The sequence below is a fragment of the Larimichthys crocea genome, chromosome XXI, assembly GCF_000972845.2.
Source record: "Larimichthys crocea isolate SSNF chromosome XXI, L_crocea_2.0, whole genome shotgun sequence".
NCBI classification, from domain to species: domain Eukaryota; kingdom Metazoa; phylum Chordata; class Actinopteri; family Sciaenidae; genus Larimichthys; species Larimichthys crocea.
In genome coordinates, this window is record NC_040031.1 from 20,242,330 (window position 1) to 20,261,503 (window position 19,174).

Sequence of the window (19,174 nt, forward strand, 5' to 3'; positions counted from 1 at the left end):
CAGCCTTTCTCAAGCGGCCACTGGAGGAATTACAGTTATGAAGCACCTGGCTTCATTTTCACAGTCACACAGAATAGAAAAGGACAGGACCTCTCTGAAACATTGAAAAGAGAGCTGATTCAGCTTGATGCGCCATCTCATGGATGTCCTTCTACCCAAGGTGTAAAAACACATCAGATACAAATGACCTACTGTAATGACATTACTCTGGAGCTCTACTGTAATCTCACCTCGCCTCCACTGCGCATGCTCGCTGGCAGTAGAAAAGGGGGAGGGGCTATGAGGTGGGCCGACCAACTGTAGGCAAGTGTGTGTGTGTGTGTGTGTGTTTGTCTCCTCTCAGCAAAGACACACACACACAAACGTGAGACGTGGTCGTTAACGGTTTTCTTTGCTATTTGAAAGTTTAGTTTTTTGCCGCCTTGAGATTGTTTCGATGTTCTGCTCTGTATATTAAAACATTCCGCTTGTACAAACGCTACATTTACCGGCCAGAAAAAAAAGCAGCCGACTCCGTTTTCTTCTCAAGAGTGTCCGCTTCCCCTCCCCTCGATGAAGCGCTGCGATGCCCTCTGATTTTATATCCCTCCTTAGCTCGGATCTCGACCTCAATTCCCCCAAATCTCTATACTCGAAAGGTAAGATTTTAACTGGGTGAAAGGCTCGCTGTGAGACACTAACCCGTGTTTGTCCCGCTTCAGTCTGAATGGATGTCTTAGTAGCTTCACGTTAAGCCGCTAGCTAGCAAGTAGTTAGCTTCTTTTCTGCTGTTAGCCAGCGCAGCTAGCTCAGTTAGTTAGCTGCATTTTTTTTTTGTGTCTGTCTCGGTTTGCTGTCCGTGTCACATGCGTGGAAGACCATGATACGCTGGGTCGCTCGTCTAAATCGTGAACCAGTGACACGTGATATCGCACCGATGTGATTCAATTTGTCATCGTTTGATGGTCTGCTGGCTAGCGGTGGCTACAGTGAACTAGCTCCGTGCAGCCACCACATTGTTCAGCGGTTTAACTAAAGTCTGCGTCGTTTTTTTGCAGAAGGTGTTTGCGGCTTTGCATGCGTTCTCATATAAGGCGACAGTAGGGAGGACGTGTAGTGCATGTGTGTGTGTTGTTTTGTTGGGTTTTTGTCTCTCTGTTTTGGTTTCTGGATGGAAATGAGCCAGAGTTGTCCTCCTCACATTCTCTGGTTTCACAGAAAGAATGTAGTTATTGGCACTTCACAGCTCAGGGCATGGTATCCTCCCCTCTGTCAGGATAAAGGGGTCACTGAGGCCGGGACCACTTCAGTGCTAGTTTTTATTCTGTCTCTAATACAGCTGGGACACGTGTCAGCCAACTGTTATGTTGTTATTAGGGGTGTGTTGCTGCATTATGTGGCAGACACACTGTTCATTTAGCTGGGGTTGGCTTTCAGCGACACTTTGTAGGTTAATTTCCATCTCTGTTAGCGAGTTGATCAGCTTCATGTGTAAAGGAATCTTCTGTGAATCTGCTACTCAACACTGCAAGCTTTTGCTTATTCATGAGTAAGCCTTGTATTTTGTCTGTCTGCTGGTGTGGACTGATCTTAAAGTGGTAACCTGACACGCGTTGCATTTTTAGCATTTAGGGGCTGTTCTTAGTTGTAGTCCACACATCTGTCTGGCTGGGATATGTACATTAAAGGATGCTTATTGAGCACGCAGAAGGCATTGCCCTGTGACCCTGAAATGGTCAGTTGAGCCTGCCATATGGTCACACTGTATCACATGATGACCGTTTATTTATATCTCAGTAATTGGATGTGTTGAGTAAGGTGGCAGACATGCACATCAAAGATTTACTGGGAGACCACATGTACATCTGAGTGGATGGTCAGCTGGCCAAGTTGGTCAATCAGAATACATTGCACTATTTAGTTCATGATGTTTCTGGCTCTAAATTAGGCGAATGTGGGACCTCAGTTGTGACCTACTGATCCCTGATGTGGGGATCAAAGCTTGTCAAACATATATTCACTTCATTAGTCACTAGGACTGTACGATTATGGGAAAAATGATAATCACGATTAGTTTGATGATTATTTATCACTATCACTAACACTAACTATTTATTGATTGCATCTTTTATTACACTTTAATTAAACTAACTTTAAATTAGCACTGCTTTCACTTCAATGCTACATTTCTGCTAATGTACAATGTATCTTTGCAGCTATAGGACAACTAAAGACAGTAAGTCAGTAATGCAGGAGAAGTGTGGGAAGCCAAAACCATGATCGTGATTAATACTCGATTAAATGTGCAGCTCTATTATTTACAGAAATGTCACCCATAACAGATATTTTTATTGTTCTGTGCTTTAAATATGCATTGAAAGGAGATTAAACACCTTCACAATCATAAATAGGATACAAATTCAGGCTCTATTGCTGTGAAACTCATGATGCAGTTCGGGTTTAATTCATGGTGTCAGGTTTTTATTACAGAAAGACTTTTTTTGTCATATGGCCACATTCACTGCGGCATAATTGATATTAGGGTTGTCAAACGTATCGATGCCTTTTCCGACACGATACGATCTCTGTTAATTAAACATTCAAACGTATCTAAAGTACCAATGTTATTAAAAAATGCCGATCTATAATCAGTACGAAGCCATCCATGATCGATTAACTAGCGGACAATCTCCATCTAGCTCTCCTCCACCTGTGCAGTCTACTGACAGTCACACAGCCCTGCTGCAGACACACAGAGAAATATGTTATCTGGTATTATGTTGAAGATGTGAACACAGTAATTTGTTACCTCTTATCGGCTCCGTCATTAACAACAAGCCTCTTCTACACGTGGCCCACGTGAAAACAGAATCGGGGGTGGAAAAAAAAAATTCAAAATGCAGTTTGTGTTTTCCACATTACGTTGAGGGAAAAGATGATGCGATATTATTTCATCTTCACATGAAGTATATTATTGTATCCTCCTCTCTCGGTCCCAAGAGTTTTCATTTGGATGATTAAAAAAAATCCAAGACGACAGTTTAGTCTCAGCCAGCGGGAAAAAAAAAAACATCTCACATCAGCTTATCAGTGTGAGAAACTTGAGCCGTGACATCAGTGTGTGTGTTATTAGTTTTCATTTTGTGTGACTGATTGTCCTGTGCGGACATGCATTTTAGCATGTGCATTTAACCCGACCATAAAATGTATAGTAGTGCTAGATTTGAACTGTTTTCTTGGGGATAATCTCTTCGGCAGAGAGAGTGGACTTTATTTCTGGAAAGATGTTGTTGTGTTTTGAGTTTTTTTTTTTAATCTACGAGGCCCTCAAATGAAACTTCATTCACCTTCGTTGCATTGCAATAGAGAAACTTGAGAGATGGACATTAAACAAAACAGGATAAATAAAACCAAAACCATCTGCATGGATGGGTACCTTTTGCCCTAGGTGAAAATACTGGTGGACCACCTCCGTTCAGAGAAGCTGGGGCTCATTTTCTAGCTCCAGAACATTTTGTACATTTTGAGGACGACCTGCAGAAGACTAGAATTCATCAGCTGAAGTTTATTTTTGTTCTGTTGTTATTTCATCGTGATTGAACAGAGTATTCATTTATGCATCCATTAGGCTCCATTTACTGTCAATCACCTGAGACATAAGAGAAGAAATGAAAGCGCCCCTCAAGGAAATAATCCTTTCAAAAGCATCCTTCCTCATAACTTTGTCTGTCTGTGCTGTCTGTGCTGCTTTATTCACTGCTCCTTTATAAGCTAGCACAGTGGTTAATTTCATGGTAGAATGACTACCACAGAGCTTGTGTTTTAGAAACGTAAACAAGATATATACGTGGTAGTAATTGGTTTATATCTTACGCCTAATCCACTGATCTGGTTTATTCATCTGATCTGCATTAGCTATCCCATGCCAGTATAATTCAGTTTCAAGGTAAACAGAGATAATGTAAATAGCCCCAAAAAAAATGTCATTCTTTGTGGTTCGAGTGCACTGAGTAGCTCCTTTGTCTGTATGTTGGCTCATATCGCTATGTGTTCAAGAGTGTAATTAAAGCCGCCATTATTGGGCACAGAGATACATTCTTGGTCTGCATATTTTCATATTTGCAACAAAAACATCTCCCTCGTGAATTGTCTATTCTTCTGTCATCCACATCTCAGCCCCGAGCCAGCTGCAAAGAATAAAAATGGACTGGTGGCCTTGCCATTTGGCAAAACCTCTAAGGCATGTGTAATGTGAGCAGTGCATAGCTATGAGATGAGGTAATTTAATTGTTCTAAGTGTAGGTTAAAGTCAGTCCGCCCCCCTGGCTGGATAGTGTGTTTCAGCCTACTTTTGGGCATAAGCTTGTAGAGTTGTGCACATAAACTTATACAGACGTCATCTGATCTGTCTTTAAAAGCACCGACATCTACTCTCTGAACATTATTAGTGTCCAGTATTCTTTTGGGAACAGTGAGAAGTTCATCTTTTTTTCTACGGAGGTTTATCTGAGCCGAGATTATTTTCTCTTGTAAAATAAGCCTTTCTCAAGCACTCCTCTGGCCATCAAACATGTTGATTAAGATGTTCACATCGTTCACAGGAAGGCCATTTCTCTAGTAACCACAAATTATATGATGTCAGTTGTGTGGACGCCTAGGCGAAGCACCTTTTTCTGTCTACAAACTGATGATGGGGCTTTGGTAATGTTAATATTTTGATGTTGATGTTAGCTTTGTATCAAAGCACAACACTTTTTGAGCCCCAAACATAATGTGACGTTAGTTTGGAACAAACCCCCATGACGCACCAAACACTCTGATTTGACTGCTGTGTTGATTGTTTAATTTCCCCACCACCACAGGCCACGCCACAGTTTGTATATACAAACGCCGCTTTGCATGCTGTTCACTCCACAGGCGGCCTGACCCACGATTAAATTCAAAACACTGAAATAAATCCAGACTAGGCATATCCGAATAACACGAATTATTGAGCAGCGTTGACTGTTAGTCAGTTTGTGCTTGCACTTATCAGTCTTGTGTGTTTAAGATAATTGGATTAAACTGTACTAAGCTTATCAGTGTGCATAACAACAAATAGGTAAATGTGTGGCAGGCAAACAGTCCTCTGTGTTATTGCTTATAATGAAGTAGGAAGTTTTAGCTCAGTATTTTAACAGTGTAAATCTCTGAATTTAGTTTTTATCCAATTTGATATATAAGACCTTTGCTACATTACTGCTCTCCTGATTAAAAATCCCTGTCTCAAATGGATTAATTTATAGTTTGCATGTCTGAACAAGCACTTACCCATATCTGTAAATGTAAAAACAATCATCTGTTTTACATTCTTGGCTCACATGGACCACTTTACCAGAGGACCAGAGCACCGTTTCTGAATGATCAGTTCTTGTGGATTATATATTTTGAGGTGGTGAACAGTTGAGGTTCGTCTGTTCTGCTGTGATTTTACTTTGTTTTATTTTTTACAAAATGAAGAGCAGCTGGGAAACGTGTGCAAGCAGAAAATCCAGGCAGTTCTACTTATACCCCATTCAGAACAACACAGTGACAATGTTTAATGCAGTGTTGACTCATCCAACCTCGTGACCCTCCAAACCTGGGCTGATAAACAAATATTTCTGTTATCTTTGATATGTAACGCAGTGCTGCCGCAGATGCGGTCTATGAATGGTGATGACTTTCGTTCATATGTGAATACTCTCTGTTGAATCAGCCGGGGTTGAACACACATTCAGTATCCACCACGCTCATCATACACACATCTCCTGTGTGAAAGGGGTCATAGTGAAGACTGAGGTCATGTCGGGTAACCAGTCAATCTGTAATACTACCATGCACAAAGACTTTCTCTCTTCGCACCATGAACAAAGCACAACAAACACAGATGGAGGGTTATAGTGGGGATCGTGCACACTTTGCCATTTGCCTCAAGACCATGTTAAAGTTTATTACATGGGCCATTGTCCAAGCTTTACAGAGATTTTTTTGTTTAGGATTCTATTTTAAAGTTGAGTAAATACACTTTTATGGTTTGTCTGCTTTAAAGGGATTATTTTCTCTGAATGGTGACTAACAATAGTCTTCATTGTGAATACTTTCAGGACAGAATCTGTGAACTCTTCATATTTGGAAAGTAACAGTTCTCGTGATAAATGTAATTTCTTTTTTTGGCACTTGGAGCACCACAAACCTAATGCCACTCAGCTCTGCTGTAACAGGGTTTGTGCAGGCGATATCTCCAAATCCTCTGGATGGATAAACAAGCTTTATTGTATTTTTTTGAAAGAACTATCCCTTAAAGGCAGATTTGCTCAGCGATGCACCATAGATTTGGCCCCTTCTTAGGTTTTGTCTGTGTATGAACCAGAGCAGTGTGTTAGTTCTTTGTGTGAACTGTGGTGACTTTGTGTTGTCGCTCCCTCAACACCATCACTGACGTCACAGAAGTGCAAGATCATGTGTCTTGTCAGTTTCACCATTCTGCTGGTGCTAAGTCATAACTGAGTATCAGATGACTACTACACACACTGTGAGCCGCCAGTGCACAGCTGAAATATCAATGTCCGGGTGTTGATGGATCGCTGTTCCTTAGCAACTAGACTACTTAATCGTGTGTTGATCTGCCACCAAATGTGGTTTACACCAGTGTGCCTACAGTGGTTGGTTATACTCTTCTAGGAATTACCATAATATCCCATATCAAGATATGTCTCATGGGGTCTTATTACGCTAAACCCCGTTGGAAGCTAATTTAGTTTATCATAAGATAGCCCATGTTGTGTTAGTGTTGACTGCACAGTCTATTGCTATGTGGAAAAATATTTGGTCATGGGACCAAGGTTTGCTTTCAGTCCTTTCAGTCCAAGATTCCAGTTTGGTTATTGCCTATTGCCATGTGGATTACACAAGAGATGAACGCTGACACTGGTACATTTTGTGGAGAAATAAGTGTTTTAAAAAATTAAGTTGCAGATTTCTATATTTAGTTCACTTTAGTTTAAACATTCTTGGAGACAGTTGTCTTTAGAAGTGCTGCATCTTTAGATCTGTAAAACACTTGAAACTCTTGAGAATATGTTCAGTATGGGAGGTTAAGTACATAATAAAGTATGCGTCTCAACTTAACTGGCAGAAAAAGCAGAAGTGAGTCATTCTACCATCAATGTCGATAATTCATTGGGTTCCCATTTCGGACTGAAAAATTTCCATGGTTGTGTAATAAACGATATATCTGATCTAATCTGATTTGTGTTTTTCAGAACCTAATTTATCTCTTCCTGCTCATCCCTTATGACAGAGTCGGTATATGACCTCCTCCCCAAAGAGCTCCAGCTCCAGCCGTCGTCCACCCAGACAGACCCAGCCACCATGAGCCAGAAGAGTGGGGGAGAGGCGGGACCTCCCCCCTCTGCAGCGTTGGCCTCAGGTGAGCTACCTGCTCAAGTCCATGAAAACCATGATCTGGGATCAGTTTCCTCCTTGCCAAACTATTCCCCCAAGACAGCAGGGGTAAAGAAACTAATATGGCCTTGTATCAGTGTCTGGGGGCAACTTCACCCTTTCACCAGTTTGTGAGACAATCAATATTTATGCCTGTTTGAGATTATATGGGCTAGTATAGCATTTATATTTCAGCTAAGGTATTTTAATACTGCTGGCATAGCCAGGCGCAGTCATATTAGATTTCTCTTGGGTATATCACAGGTTTCACTGGTTCCACGAAGCTGTGGTGGAACCAATTGAGGCGTCGGAGCTGATTTTCCGTAGTTGGACTGTAGCTCTGTTTAAACTTCGGGGACTGTCAATTTTTCCATTAGCGTGCTGTAATAAAGAAACCACTGTGTCGGTTAGGCCCGGCTGTGCTGGGTGAACCTGTTAGATACTTTTAGGTTGTTTGTGTGACAAACATCTTCTCTTGGGATTCCACCATCATGGGAAGAGGCATTGCTTACCATGACTCTCTGTGTTGGGCTTTGACATTCACCCACACAGCGACTGCATTAAGTGCCTTCACCCCTTCACCTAATAATTACACAATATATAAAATTAAAAAATGCTACTGAATGTAGCTTCTAACCTACACCATTTAAGGCTTCTTTATAACCAAAGTTACCCGTCTTGTCCTGGAAAACTTTACCCTGAATAACCCCAACTTCCAAGCAATGAGTTTGCATTAACAGCATGCTAACATGGCTTGTTCTTTGTTCACTTCACTCATTTGTTTCAGCAGCTCTTTTCCCCGTGATGCTTGTGCTTAATGCTTTTTTTCTACTTGATATTTAAGGCGGTTTAGGGCAAAACATCATGTGGCATACTCAGTACTGCTGATCCAGATCCTGTCCTTTGGCTTAAGCTGTCATTTCACACATTCTTCATGCCTTTATGACACTTCATTGTGTTCTAGTGTCTGTGTCCTGATTAACACTTTCTCTCTGAAGGTGTCAGTAGACTTAGGTTTTGTTCTTAACAAGCGCCTAAAGCAGAAACAGCACGTGCACATTTTTCATCCCATGTGACCTTTTACACACTCGTATGACAATAGGTCATCTGATCAGCTAAATGATTGATCTACTCCCATGTTTCAAAGCAGCTGACATTTCCAGTAATTATGAAGGTTCTGTCTCTTTTTGAAACTGTGAAGTTGCCCCCAACAATTTTTGTTAGACTGTTTTTTTTTAAAATATATATATATATATGTCTATATATATCATTTAGCAAACCAAACAAATATGGTCTGATCTTGGATCATGGTTCAGGGCGGCTGACATCAGCTATAACTGTGAAGGATTCTAGCCCTGAGTTTCATCTAGACAGCAAACTAACTGGTCAACAGTCATGTTGGAGAGAGCGCTTTTGTTAACGCTACCTTTTTTTTTTTTTAACTATCCTGTCTGAACCAGCTGGCCTTAAGCAGTGCTGATCAAAAGCATGACTACTTTCAATGTCCTTCAGATCATCATTAACCAAATACACATGCTTCAAAGTGTCTATAAATGATCAACTTCAAAAGTTACTCCTTCCTTAAGTGTATTAACTCATCCAATTTACTGATTGACAGAAGTTGAATCTTGAATGATCAGCTCTCTTGTTGCTCATTGGCTGTCTCGTTTTTATTGCAGGAAGTTCCCTCTGAGGCAGGGAGTGTCTGCATATAAAATGGTCTGCAGTTCACTGCTCCATAGGTCAGAGGCTTGTTTATTCTGTCTCCATGGCTACGCTCAGTCCCAACCAAATCTTCCAATTGGCATGCGCAAACTACTGTTTACTACTGAATGCACATTGCACAAACTGTACCGTAACCCTGGCAAATTTCAATTTGGCGCCACATTACCAGCTTGCAAATTTGGCTGTACAAGAAAGTTTGACCAGATTTTGTCATGTTTCTTTCTGGCAATGTGTATGTAACGATTTGTAGCTTGCTTTTGTTTTTGTAAACAAAGCATGTCAGTTTTGTCACATTGATTTGAACTGAGAAAGGTTTTGTAGGAATCAGAACATTGTGGGACCTATAAGTACCCTTCTCAACTTTAACTTCAGAATATTTGATCAATGCTTGACAGCTCTCGCATGCACAGTGAGAGCATATAACCCACAATAGTCTGTTGAAATTAGAGTTGGGAAGAGGGGAAATCAATACAAATCATGCACAAATTCAGCTGCTTGAATGGGACTGCTAGCCTGCTCTGTACTGAACATCTGTACTAACATTTATCTCTATATACTACTACAGATGCCACCTCCTCCACCTCCAGCCCCTCTGCCTCTTCCTCTCTGGCTATGGGAGCCCAGGCCACTGGCTCCTCTACCTCATCCTCAGACCATCTCAAGGTTCCCCAGCATGTCCACTCCACTGGAGGGGACGGAGCTGGAGCTTCAGAGATGCAAAGTATGGAGGGTGCTGTATCTGCCCCCAGCAGAGGCAACAGCGGAGCAAACACTGCAACAGGAGACATAGGGTCAGGAGTATTGTCAGGGCTAGGAGTCCAGCAGCCTCAGAACACTCCATCAAAACGAAGGCCTGTGTTGAGCATATCCCCGCCACCTGAGGACCTATTTGATGACAGCCAGATGTCTTGCCAAGAGGAGCCAACTGTGTCTGGTCCACCAGGTCCAGACTCAGAGCATAGCAGCAGCATGTGGGCTGACGACTCCGTCTCCAACTTCAGCCTGATCAGCTCTATATCCTACAATGACAACACTGAGGTGCCACGCAAGTCTCGAAAACGCACCCCTCGCCAGCGGCCTGGCCCAAAGCCTGCTCCTCCAGAGGACAGCATGGACGTGTTTGATGCTGACAGCGCCAAGGCTCCTCACTTTGTCCTGTCCCAGCTGGGCACAGACAAGACCAGTCCCATAGCCAGGTGGGGTGACCCTGCTCCAATGCATATTCAGTCAGCAATTTAACACAGAGAACTCTCTCTCTCTGTCCCTCTGTAGGAATACACTAAAGGTCATTTAATTTATTTTTGCCTGGGGTAATTGAATTTCTGAAAATCATATTAATATCGTCATGTGATTTTTGTTCTGCAGCTCTCTTGAATCAGGGACTGCTGTGAAGGGTGGGTCTCTGTGTACTCAGTTCCCCCAGAGAAGTGATGGGAAGGAGTTAAAGATCCTGGTGCAGCCAGAGACTCAGCACAGAGCCCGCTATCTGACAGAGGGCAGCAGAGGTTCTGTCAAAGACCGCACACAGCAGGGATTCCCCACTGTCAAGGTTTGTAAAAGAAATCCACCCTCTGCTTCTTGACACAGGAAAAAACAAGAGCACCAAAGTTAGAATTGACTGAATAAGGCCAAAAATACACAGGACATGGAGCGTGATGTGCTGGTAGAGAATGTTTGTGCCAATTCAGACCCATCAGAAGCATTCACTTAATAATTTATACCCATGAGCACTAGTTTGTTTTGAGCTACTTCAAAAGCTTTATTTTAAAATAGCGTGACCTGCAATATTGTACACAGTATATCATCTTTTGACAAATGTCAACTTCAATTTCCAGGTGTTAAGTAATTAAAACTTGACCATCTGTACCTGTTAATGATAAATCTGGGCTGGGAAGTGAAAGAGCAGCGCCTGCCCTTCATTCATTAATAAGGCGCTTAACCCTGAACTGATCCACTGGGGCTGCTTAGCAGGCAGCAGATAAAACTGTGTGGAGTAGCTTTCAGGTTTTACTCTGTTTAACGTATGAAGTACGCAATGAAACAACTCTGAACTAGTTTACATGTATTTTATGATGAATGTTTCTTTTTGAATAAACTCGTGCTTCTTCTGTGATGTAATTGAACATTTCCTCTCTGCAGTGCATTTCCTTTGTATATTTTTGTAAGAACCACACAGGAAGAAAATAGATTAGTTTCTGCCAACCCCGGCAAGCCTTTACACAGAACATGTTTTTGTTTCTTAACATGGATACTTCAGTAAGAAAGCTTCATTTTATATGCATTTCCCAATAACTGGATGACTGCTGTGCTTTGGCCTTTATTTTAATATTTTATTATGTTTTTTTATTATTCAAGTTCAAGTTGTTTACACACTATTTTCTTTTTTTGTCCCCAGTTGGAAGGTGTGAGTGAACCTGTTGTGCTTCAGGTGTTTGTAGCAAATGATGCAGGCAGAGTGAAGCCTCACGGTTTCTACCAGGCATGCAGAGTGACTGGGCGCAACACTACTGCCTGCAAGGAGGTGGAAATAGAGGGCACAGTTGTTATTGAGATCCCTCTGGAGCCCAGCAGCGACATGACACTTGCGTAAGGGATTATTTACTGTGGATAATCAGTTAATGCTTACACGGTCTTGATGTTTAAAATGTACTTAGCATGCTTGACATGTTCTCCCTATCTTGTGTTGTTTCTTCAGGGTGGACTGTGTAGGAATTCTCAAACTGCGTAATGCAGATGTGGAGGCCCGTATTGGTGTCGCGGGGTCCAAGAAAAAGAGCACACGTGCCAGGTTGGCCTTCAGAGTCGGCATCCCCCAACCTGATGGATCAGTCCTTACTCTACAGGTCCCCTCATCACCCATCCTCTGTAGTGAGTAGTTCATGCACACCATTAACAGTCAGCATGAGTCTAAAGCTACAAACAGTCACTACCATAATGAGGCTAAATGTTGGGGGAATGGTTTCCAGTGATTTGTGGTGTTTGGCTTTCCTCAAACATGGCATTTATGATGATGACCATAGAGTTCTGTTTTGGTCTCATCAGACCAGAACTTTCTGTTTTGTTTTTTTTGTTTCAATCGTCAGCATGCCCTTTGGCAAACATCCTAGATGTCATGTGAGTTTTGATTCTTTGACTCTTCTGTCGTTCTCCAGCCCAACCAGCAGGAGTGCCAGAGATCCTGAAGAAGAGTCTTCACAGCTGCTCAGTGAGAGGAGGAGAGGAAGTTTTTATCATTGGAAAGAACTTCCTCAAAGGAACCAAAGTTATTTTTCAGGAAAACAATGCAGGTACTATAGTCAGCTTGTTGTCACATTAGTTGTATCTCGGTGTAAATCATGTGCATTTGGGTTTCTGCATGTAAAATAAATTTGTTTTATTTGTAGATGATAATTCCTGGCAAGCTGAGGCAAAGATAGACATGGACCTTTTCCATCAGGTAAATGCCAAAGAATGATATGTACAGTATATCACGTTTCCTCTTGAATATTATAAACTGCTGTGTCAAACCTGCCTGCTTTCATTGACCAGACTCTTCCTGATTTTGCCGATTTGGATCTGTTTTCCAGAACCATTTGATAGTGACAGTTCCCCCGTTCCACAACCAGTCAATCACTTCTCCGGTTTCTGTGGGAATCTTTGTGATGACCAATGCTGGTAGATCACATGATGCCCAGACCTTCACATACACTCCAGACTCAGGTACAGTCACTTGGCCTTGTGTAGGCAGTTTTATAAGAGGTTTACTAGCGAGGGATTTATGATTATATCTTTAGGATACTGTGACCATATTATATGAGGAAAAATGCTACCTGCATTGGCTGTATAGATCAACATCATGACTTTTGTTACTGTTAAGCAGATGCATTAAAATGAAACGTTTCAGTATCGCTGAAAAGCCAGAATTCATCAATGACTCATCAGAGAAATTTAAATCATAATACACTATTTTTGGTTAATAATTGGTTAATATTAGTTGTCAAGTTTTTAGTTGTAGTTAATATTGGTTGTAATGATTGACCTTTGACTTCAGAAAGGTGCTTAGTCTTCCGCAATCAAAGCTATCCTGTGGTTTTGATCTCTCCCTCAGCTGATAACTCAAATGTCCGGACAGTAAAAACAGAGGGACCCTCCCTGGTCAAGACATGTATATTTGATGGCCAGATCAAATCTTTATCTTCTGAACGAACAGACTGCTCTAGTCAGCCTTCCAAGCGGCAAGAAGACACACCAATGGAAGTGTCTAGCAATCCACCGGCCACAGATGTCTTTAAGGTGAGTCAACAAACATTCTCAAGGAAGAGGAATCAAAATATCTACTTCAGAACTGCAGTTGGCAACATTTTTGTTTTTTCTCTTTCCTTAGCCCTCCTCTGACCCTCTCGTCTCAGTGCAGCAGACCCTGGAGCTCAATTCTAGTCCTCATCCAGGTGGAGAGTCCTTTCAAAGTCCAATGCCCCTACAACCTGAAGACGTGGAGCTTCCCCAGGTGCCCCCTGTCTTCCCTAGCCTAGAGTCTCTCAGCGCCATACAAAAACAAGACATTTCCCCCACAACCTCCTTCCCAGTGCCAGGAGATACAACAATCCCCCCTGTGACACCTGAAGTCCCTCAACAATTCCTCAGAGACCCCCAGGACAACTTGCCTCCTGAGAGTACGAATAACAGTGGAGGGGTCGTAGTTGTGGCCATTCCCCAGATACCAACTCCCTCTCAGCCCCAGCCACAACAGTCCCAAGTTCCCCTGTTCCCACAGGAAGGGGTGGCCCAGCTGGAGAGGGCAGTAAGGGAGCTACAGGCTGAAGGTAACACTGCGTTCCAGCAGGTGTTGGAGGCAGCTGTAGCCCAGCAGCAGCTGAACTCTGTGCTGTACAGCCCTACTCCATCTGCTGAGTCCCTTCAGCAGCACGTTCAGGAGAACATGAACAGCCTTAGACTGGGAACCACAGATAATTCACTGTCAACACAGCAACAACTACAGATACAACAGCAACAGCAGATACAACAGCAACAACAACAGATACAACAACAGCAGCAGCAGCAACAACAAATACAGCAACAGTTTCAACAGCATCAACAACTGCAGCAGCAACAGCAAATCCTTGGTAACCTGCAGCATCAACAGCAGCAGCACTTACAGCAACAACAGCAGCAAGTTCTCAGCACTATACAGATCCAACAGCAACTTATATTGCAGCCACAAGACCAACAGCAACTGCAGCAGCAACAGCAGCAGCAAATCATGGAGAATATCCAACAGCAACAACAGTTGCAACAAAATCAGCAACAGCAAGTCCTTAACAACATCCAACTTCAGGACCAGCAACAACAAAATCAAATGCTTACCAATTTACAACAACATCAGCTACAACAGCAGCAGCAACAGCAGCAAAATCAAGCGTTGAGCAACTTACAACAGCAACAACAACTGCAAGAGCAACAGGTCCTGGAGAATTTACAGCAGCAACTTCAAGCAGAGTTGCTCCAGCCCCAGATCCACCCGTCCCCCCAAGTACAGCAGCCAGTGTCTCTTCTTCAACAGGGTGGAGATCTGCTCACCATTCAGACCAGCTTCCCAACACAGCCTCCATCACACACATCTCCCCCACAACAGCTCTTCCAATCGCCAAGGCCCTTGGCTGAAACACAAAGCTCCCAGCAGCAGGTCCAGGCTACCCTGCTCCAGAATACACTTACTGTTCTGGCTAGTGGCAGTCTCAACTCAGAGCAGCAATCACCAGGGTCGACCTTATACCTGTCCCCAAACGCTCAGCCCCAACAACAGCAACAGCAGCAGCTGGCATTCATTTCCTCTATGGAGACATCCAACCAGCCTCAGTCTGTTGCAATGTTTCAGAACCAATCCCAAGCTCAGCTTTCCCAAATGCAACAACAGAGCACCCCCATGGAGCAGCAGCAGTCCCCACAGCAGAACCAACAACAGCCACCACAACTTCCAATGGGCCCACAAAGCTCCTTGTTCCAAAGTATCTCAAATCACTCACAGGCTAACTCTGTTCCCCAGAGCCAGCTTTCCCAACCCCAGCAGACAGGTCTGCTCCTCTGCACCACAGATCTAAATCCACAGGCTATTCCCCCAACTCTTCTCTTTAGCACCCAGACCCAAGGCCCTTCCCCCATGGGGAGCATTAGCGTTGGAATCCCACAGCCAGACCCAGCAGAGCCCATGTCGTTTCAAGACCAGAGCTCCACAGGGAGCAACTCGACATCCACTGAGAACCAACAGCAGAGCCTGTTCCAGGAACAGCAGCCAATGCAAGTGGGCCCAAGTTCCAGCAGCCTCCCGAGCAGTCAACCCGTGGAGCTCTTCTTGCCACAGGCATCTCTATCCGGCCTACAGAGCACTATTGGCTCACAGGAGCTGAACAACCAGGCTCCAGCCCCTGGCACAACCATCTTTGTGGTACAGGGTGGTGTGGGTGTGGTAGCCAATCCTGGCCAGCAGCCCCCAGAGCAGCTTTTCCAGACAACTGTGGGTGGGAATGTGGCTCCACAAGGACAGACCAACTTGTTTGTGTTTGGCATCCAGAATGGTAAGATGACGATTTTGGTCTGTGGTGAATATTTTTACGTCCAAATACTTCCTGAGTTGCTCCAATGCCACCGCCAAAGCCATTACCTGCTGTTTGATTATTGTTTCCATTTTCTCGTCCTCCCAGATTCACCCCAGCTGCTGAATTCCTCCGGACCCACCCTGCCAGCTCAGAGCCAGAGCCAGAACCCCAGTCACATGCAGCCTTTATTGGACCAGCCCATGGCTCAAGCTGCCCCCTCGATGCCGGCCACCATGCACAGCAGCTTACAGAACACCCTTCAGGCGCAAATGCAGTCCAGCTTAGAGAACGCCATGCAGACCAGCCTACAGAATGCAATGCAGACAAACACGCAAACGGCTCTGCAGTCCAGTTTACAGGCAACCATAGAAACAAGCCTGCCAACTCCAATGCAGACCAATCTACAGACACAGATACAGAGCAGCTTACAGAATCAGTTGCAGGCATCAATATCTGCATCGTCCAACATGGATAAAATCGAGGACCTACTGGAAAGCCTACAAAAGCAGTGATAAAGGTTTGGACCATGTGAGCACTAAGGAGAGTGTGATATGTAGCTGAAAGTTATACATCCTTACACCAACAAACACAATGGCGGCGCGTGGTGTTGTGTGCCAATTCCAGAAAACTAAGAAAATTTTAAATATTTAAGAATAAAATGTCCCTTTTACCTAAATCCCAAATTATGAGCTCATGTAACTCCTCGTTTTTATGGAATACTTAGAATTAATCATAGCCATCATGCATCCATTGTCCTGGAATTGATGAATCCGCCATTGTTATTACCCCTCTTGCAGGATCAGTGAGGCCTGTAATAACTGCTTTACCCATCCGTCTCAGAATTGCAGTGTTTTGTTTGTTGTTTTTTTAAAAATGTGAGCCTATGAGATGATGGTGGAAAAACTGGAAAGGGATAAAGAATGTCAGTGACAGGGGGAATAGTAATGTGACAGAGATGAGTCTGTAAGAGCAGACAGTGGAGATAATTATCCAGCCATGGAGTGAATAACAGATTGCACATAAGTGTCAGATATGGGCTGAATCTCATTTCGTGAGTGTGTAAACTCTGAGCCTTCGCTGCATTTTGAAAGACAGACGAGTCTGTGAGATTTTTTTTGTCTGTTCGTCATGTGGAGTGACAGCAAAAATGAAGAGGGGGGAGGGGGGGATTATCTGGCATAAAAACAGGGATGAAATAATGTCTCAGCCACTCGGTTTAAACTTATTCTTCCATGGATGATGATTTGCAATTAATTAAACCATGTTTTTGCATATGTCAACAGTTTGACTAAAATCTACTCTAAGAGTAAAGACTATTAAAGTAAGTACATTTGTAGAATGTTTTGCCTCCATCATGTTTGCTGGCATGGCTGGAATCTGCATCTGAGCAGACTATCAGAAGGAGAAAAGCTAAATATTGATATCAACAACAAAAAATTGGTATTGATACGTTTTTGGTATTGCAGGGGACTCCCCCGTGTGCAGAAAGAGAAGGGACTATTAAACACTCGCAAATGAGATTCAACCTGGCGAATAATGTGACTTGGCCTTTCGTTTGGCACCTTGGCAGTGTTTTCATACCTTCAGGCCTCATCACTGGGTTTGCAGAAGCTTTCTTGGTGAAATTTTAAGAAGCATTCAACTATGTAGTGTGTATCTTTTTTTGTTTTGTTTTGAAGTTGGTGACCTTTACCAATTTAATGTGGATAGAAAAAAAAATTTCCACTAGTGAAAATGGAGTGTTGTGTGGTTTTATAAACATTTTATCTCAAGCACTTTATAACCTCTAGCTAATCCTTATATCCGTCCACAGCTCTCTACTGACCCAGCTGAATTTGTACTCAGAAAACGTCCAGTTAAAAAAAAACAAATAAGAGAAAAAAACGTAAAGCAGTTGTCTTTGTAAAGGTAAATACATCTTAACCAAGCATTTTTACATTTTGTCATGTCTGAATATTTTTTGAGGTCTAGGACAACTTTGTATAGAATGTCTGCTCACTGTTGAATTCCTCTTTGTATTCAGTCTCAGTGGTCCAGTCAAGTCTGTCCAAAAAAAAAAACGACAAAAAAAAAAAACAGCCATTCCCACAAAAGCATTGGCATATTTCAGTGTCGGAGTGGTAAGTAGGCCTTTGTGTTTTACACACTGACAAAACACCTAAAATACTGATTCATTTCATTTGTGCATTTAAATGAAGGATTTTCATCATATTGCTATTTGTACTATTTACTGTTCAGTCTGTCACTCGAGACTGTTTTACCTTGTGTTGTGTTGAATATTTAAGTTTTTGTCTCAGTGTTGGTACCGTGTGCAGGCTGGCGCCATGTGAAGTTGGCATCCAGTACCCGTCCCTTGTGTTGTGAACAGGGGGCTCACTGGTAAATGAAATCTCTGTTACATAGAGGCCGCCATTTTGATTTTCTCTATGGTGCTATGTACAGGAGTGATGGGCACTTCTGATGTGATGTTAGTACATAACAGTTTATACTTATATCAATAGCACTGACATTATCTGTTAGTTTTGAAGCGGAGTCTAGAGAGCTGGCTGTTGTTGTGGGGTCAGACTGGAGTGCACCCGGGCATACCAAAGCTCCTGTTGTGAATCGTCGTCATCTTGTCTCATCCTTGTCCTTTGCGAACGTCCTTATAATGTTTACTCATTTCTACTTACTCATTTAACTTATGCAGCTCTTACATGACAGCAATTCAGTATGTTTTGTTCAAGTACAAGATATATATAAAAGATATGTAGAGGTACTTTGTTTCATGGATCAGTTAAACTCTGATTAACATTTCCACCAATTTGATACATTTCTCATTACATTACTCTATTTTTTGATGCAAAATAACACTGCTGTTCTTTCCATATCTACAACAGTAGCCAATTTGGCGTTATAAAAAAAGCCAAATTTTTGAAAATAATTCAAATGTTAGAATAGCATTGCTCACATATGCATTTGTTTACATTTTCATAGTCATACTATTTTGTCCTGCGGCTGTTAGTGATCCATTTTAAAGTAACTTATCTTTTTTAGAATTTTGTATCCATGTATCAAAATGTAGAGTATTTTTGTAAAAACTAAAAACTTTTTTTTGGTTTATGCTCATAGCACAGAATATCATTGCTGGTATGTTTTATCCTGGCATGAAGCGCAGGTTTATTGTGACGCGTATGACTGAAATTAGCAATGTAACTAAGTGGACATCAAACACATATGTTGGAACTTAATTCTACTGTTTTAACGTTGATTTTTACCCAACCTGTATAACATAATACATAGGCTAGGTTTCTTGTTTGTGTGTTTTTTGTTTTAATGTCATGCATCTCAAATGGCACTTTGACTCATCCATTAACTGTAGGTCAGGTTAGAGCGCAGTAGTGATGTTTCCAAGCATTCCATTCCTCTTCTTGGGTAGGGGAGTTTAAGAGCAC

At 42.5% G+C, this 19,174-nt stretch overlaps 1 protein-coding gene across 3 annotated transcripts; it reads left to right on the top strand.

Annotated features, from left to right (window-relative positions):
* The first annotated feature begins 299 nt into the window (after positions 1–299).
* On the top strand, positions 300–17,853 carry nfat5a (nuclear factor of activated T cells 5a). Of its 3 annotated transcripts, none has more exons than XM_027272596.1 (12): positions 300–638; positions 7,263–7,429; positions 9,734–10,364; positions 10,534–10,717; positions 11,564–11,754; positions 11,864–12,036; positions 12,321–12,455; positions 12,552–12,604; positions 12,735–12,867; positions 13,256–13,440; positions 13,532–15,719; positions 15,846–17,853. In XM_027272596.1, the coding sequence occupies exons 2-12, from the start codon at positions 7,294–7,296 to the stop codon at positions 16,250–16,252; spliced, it is 4,416 nt and encodes a 1,471-aa protein (XP_027128397.1). In that variant the 5' UTR covers positions 300–638; positions 7,263–7,293; the 3' UTR covers positions 16,253–17,853. The 3 variants fall into 3 exon arrangements, with proteins under 3 accessions (XP_027128397.1, XP_010755381.3, XP_019111140.2); XM_010757079.3 differs by having other exon boundaries at positions 7,301–7,429; XM_019255595.2 differs by lacking the exon at positions 300–638 and adding an exon at positions 9,123–9,185 and having other exon boundaries at positions 7,323–7,429.
* Positions 17,854–19,174: the final 1,321 nt, after the last annotated feature.

Excerpts from the sequence above, each read along its gene's own strand:
- nfat5a (XM_010757079.3), top strand. The coding sequence starts at position 566 with ATGCCCTCTGATTTTATATCCCTCCTTAGCTCGGATCTCGACCTCAAT. Across the intron at positions 7,430-9,733 it reads CTCTGCAGCGTTGGCCTCAG|ATGCCACCTCCTCCACCTCC; the intron begins GTGAGCTACCTG and ends ATACTACTACAG. Across the intron at positions 13,441-13,531 it reads CGGCCACAGATGTCTTTAAG|CCCTCCTCTGACCCTCTCGT; the intron begins GTGAGTCAACAA and ends CTCTTTCCTTAG.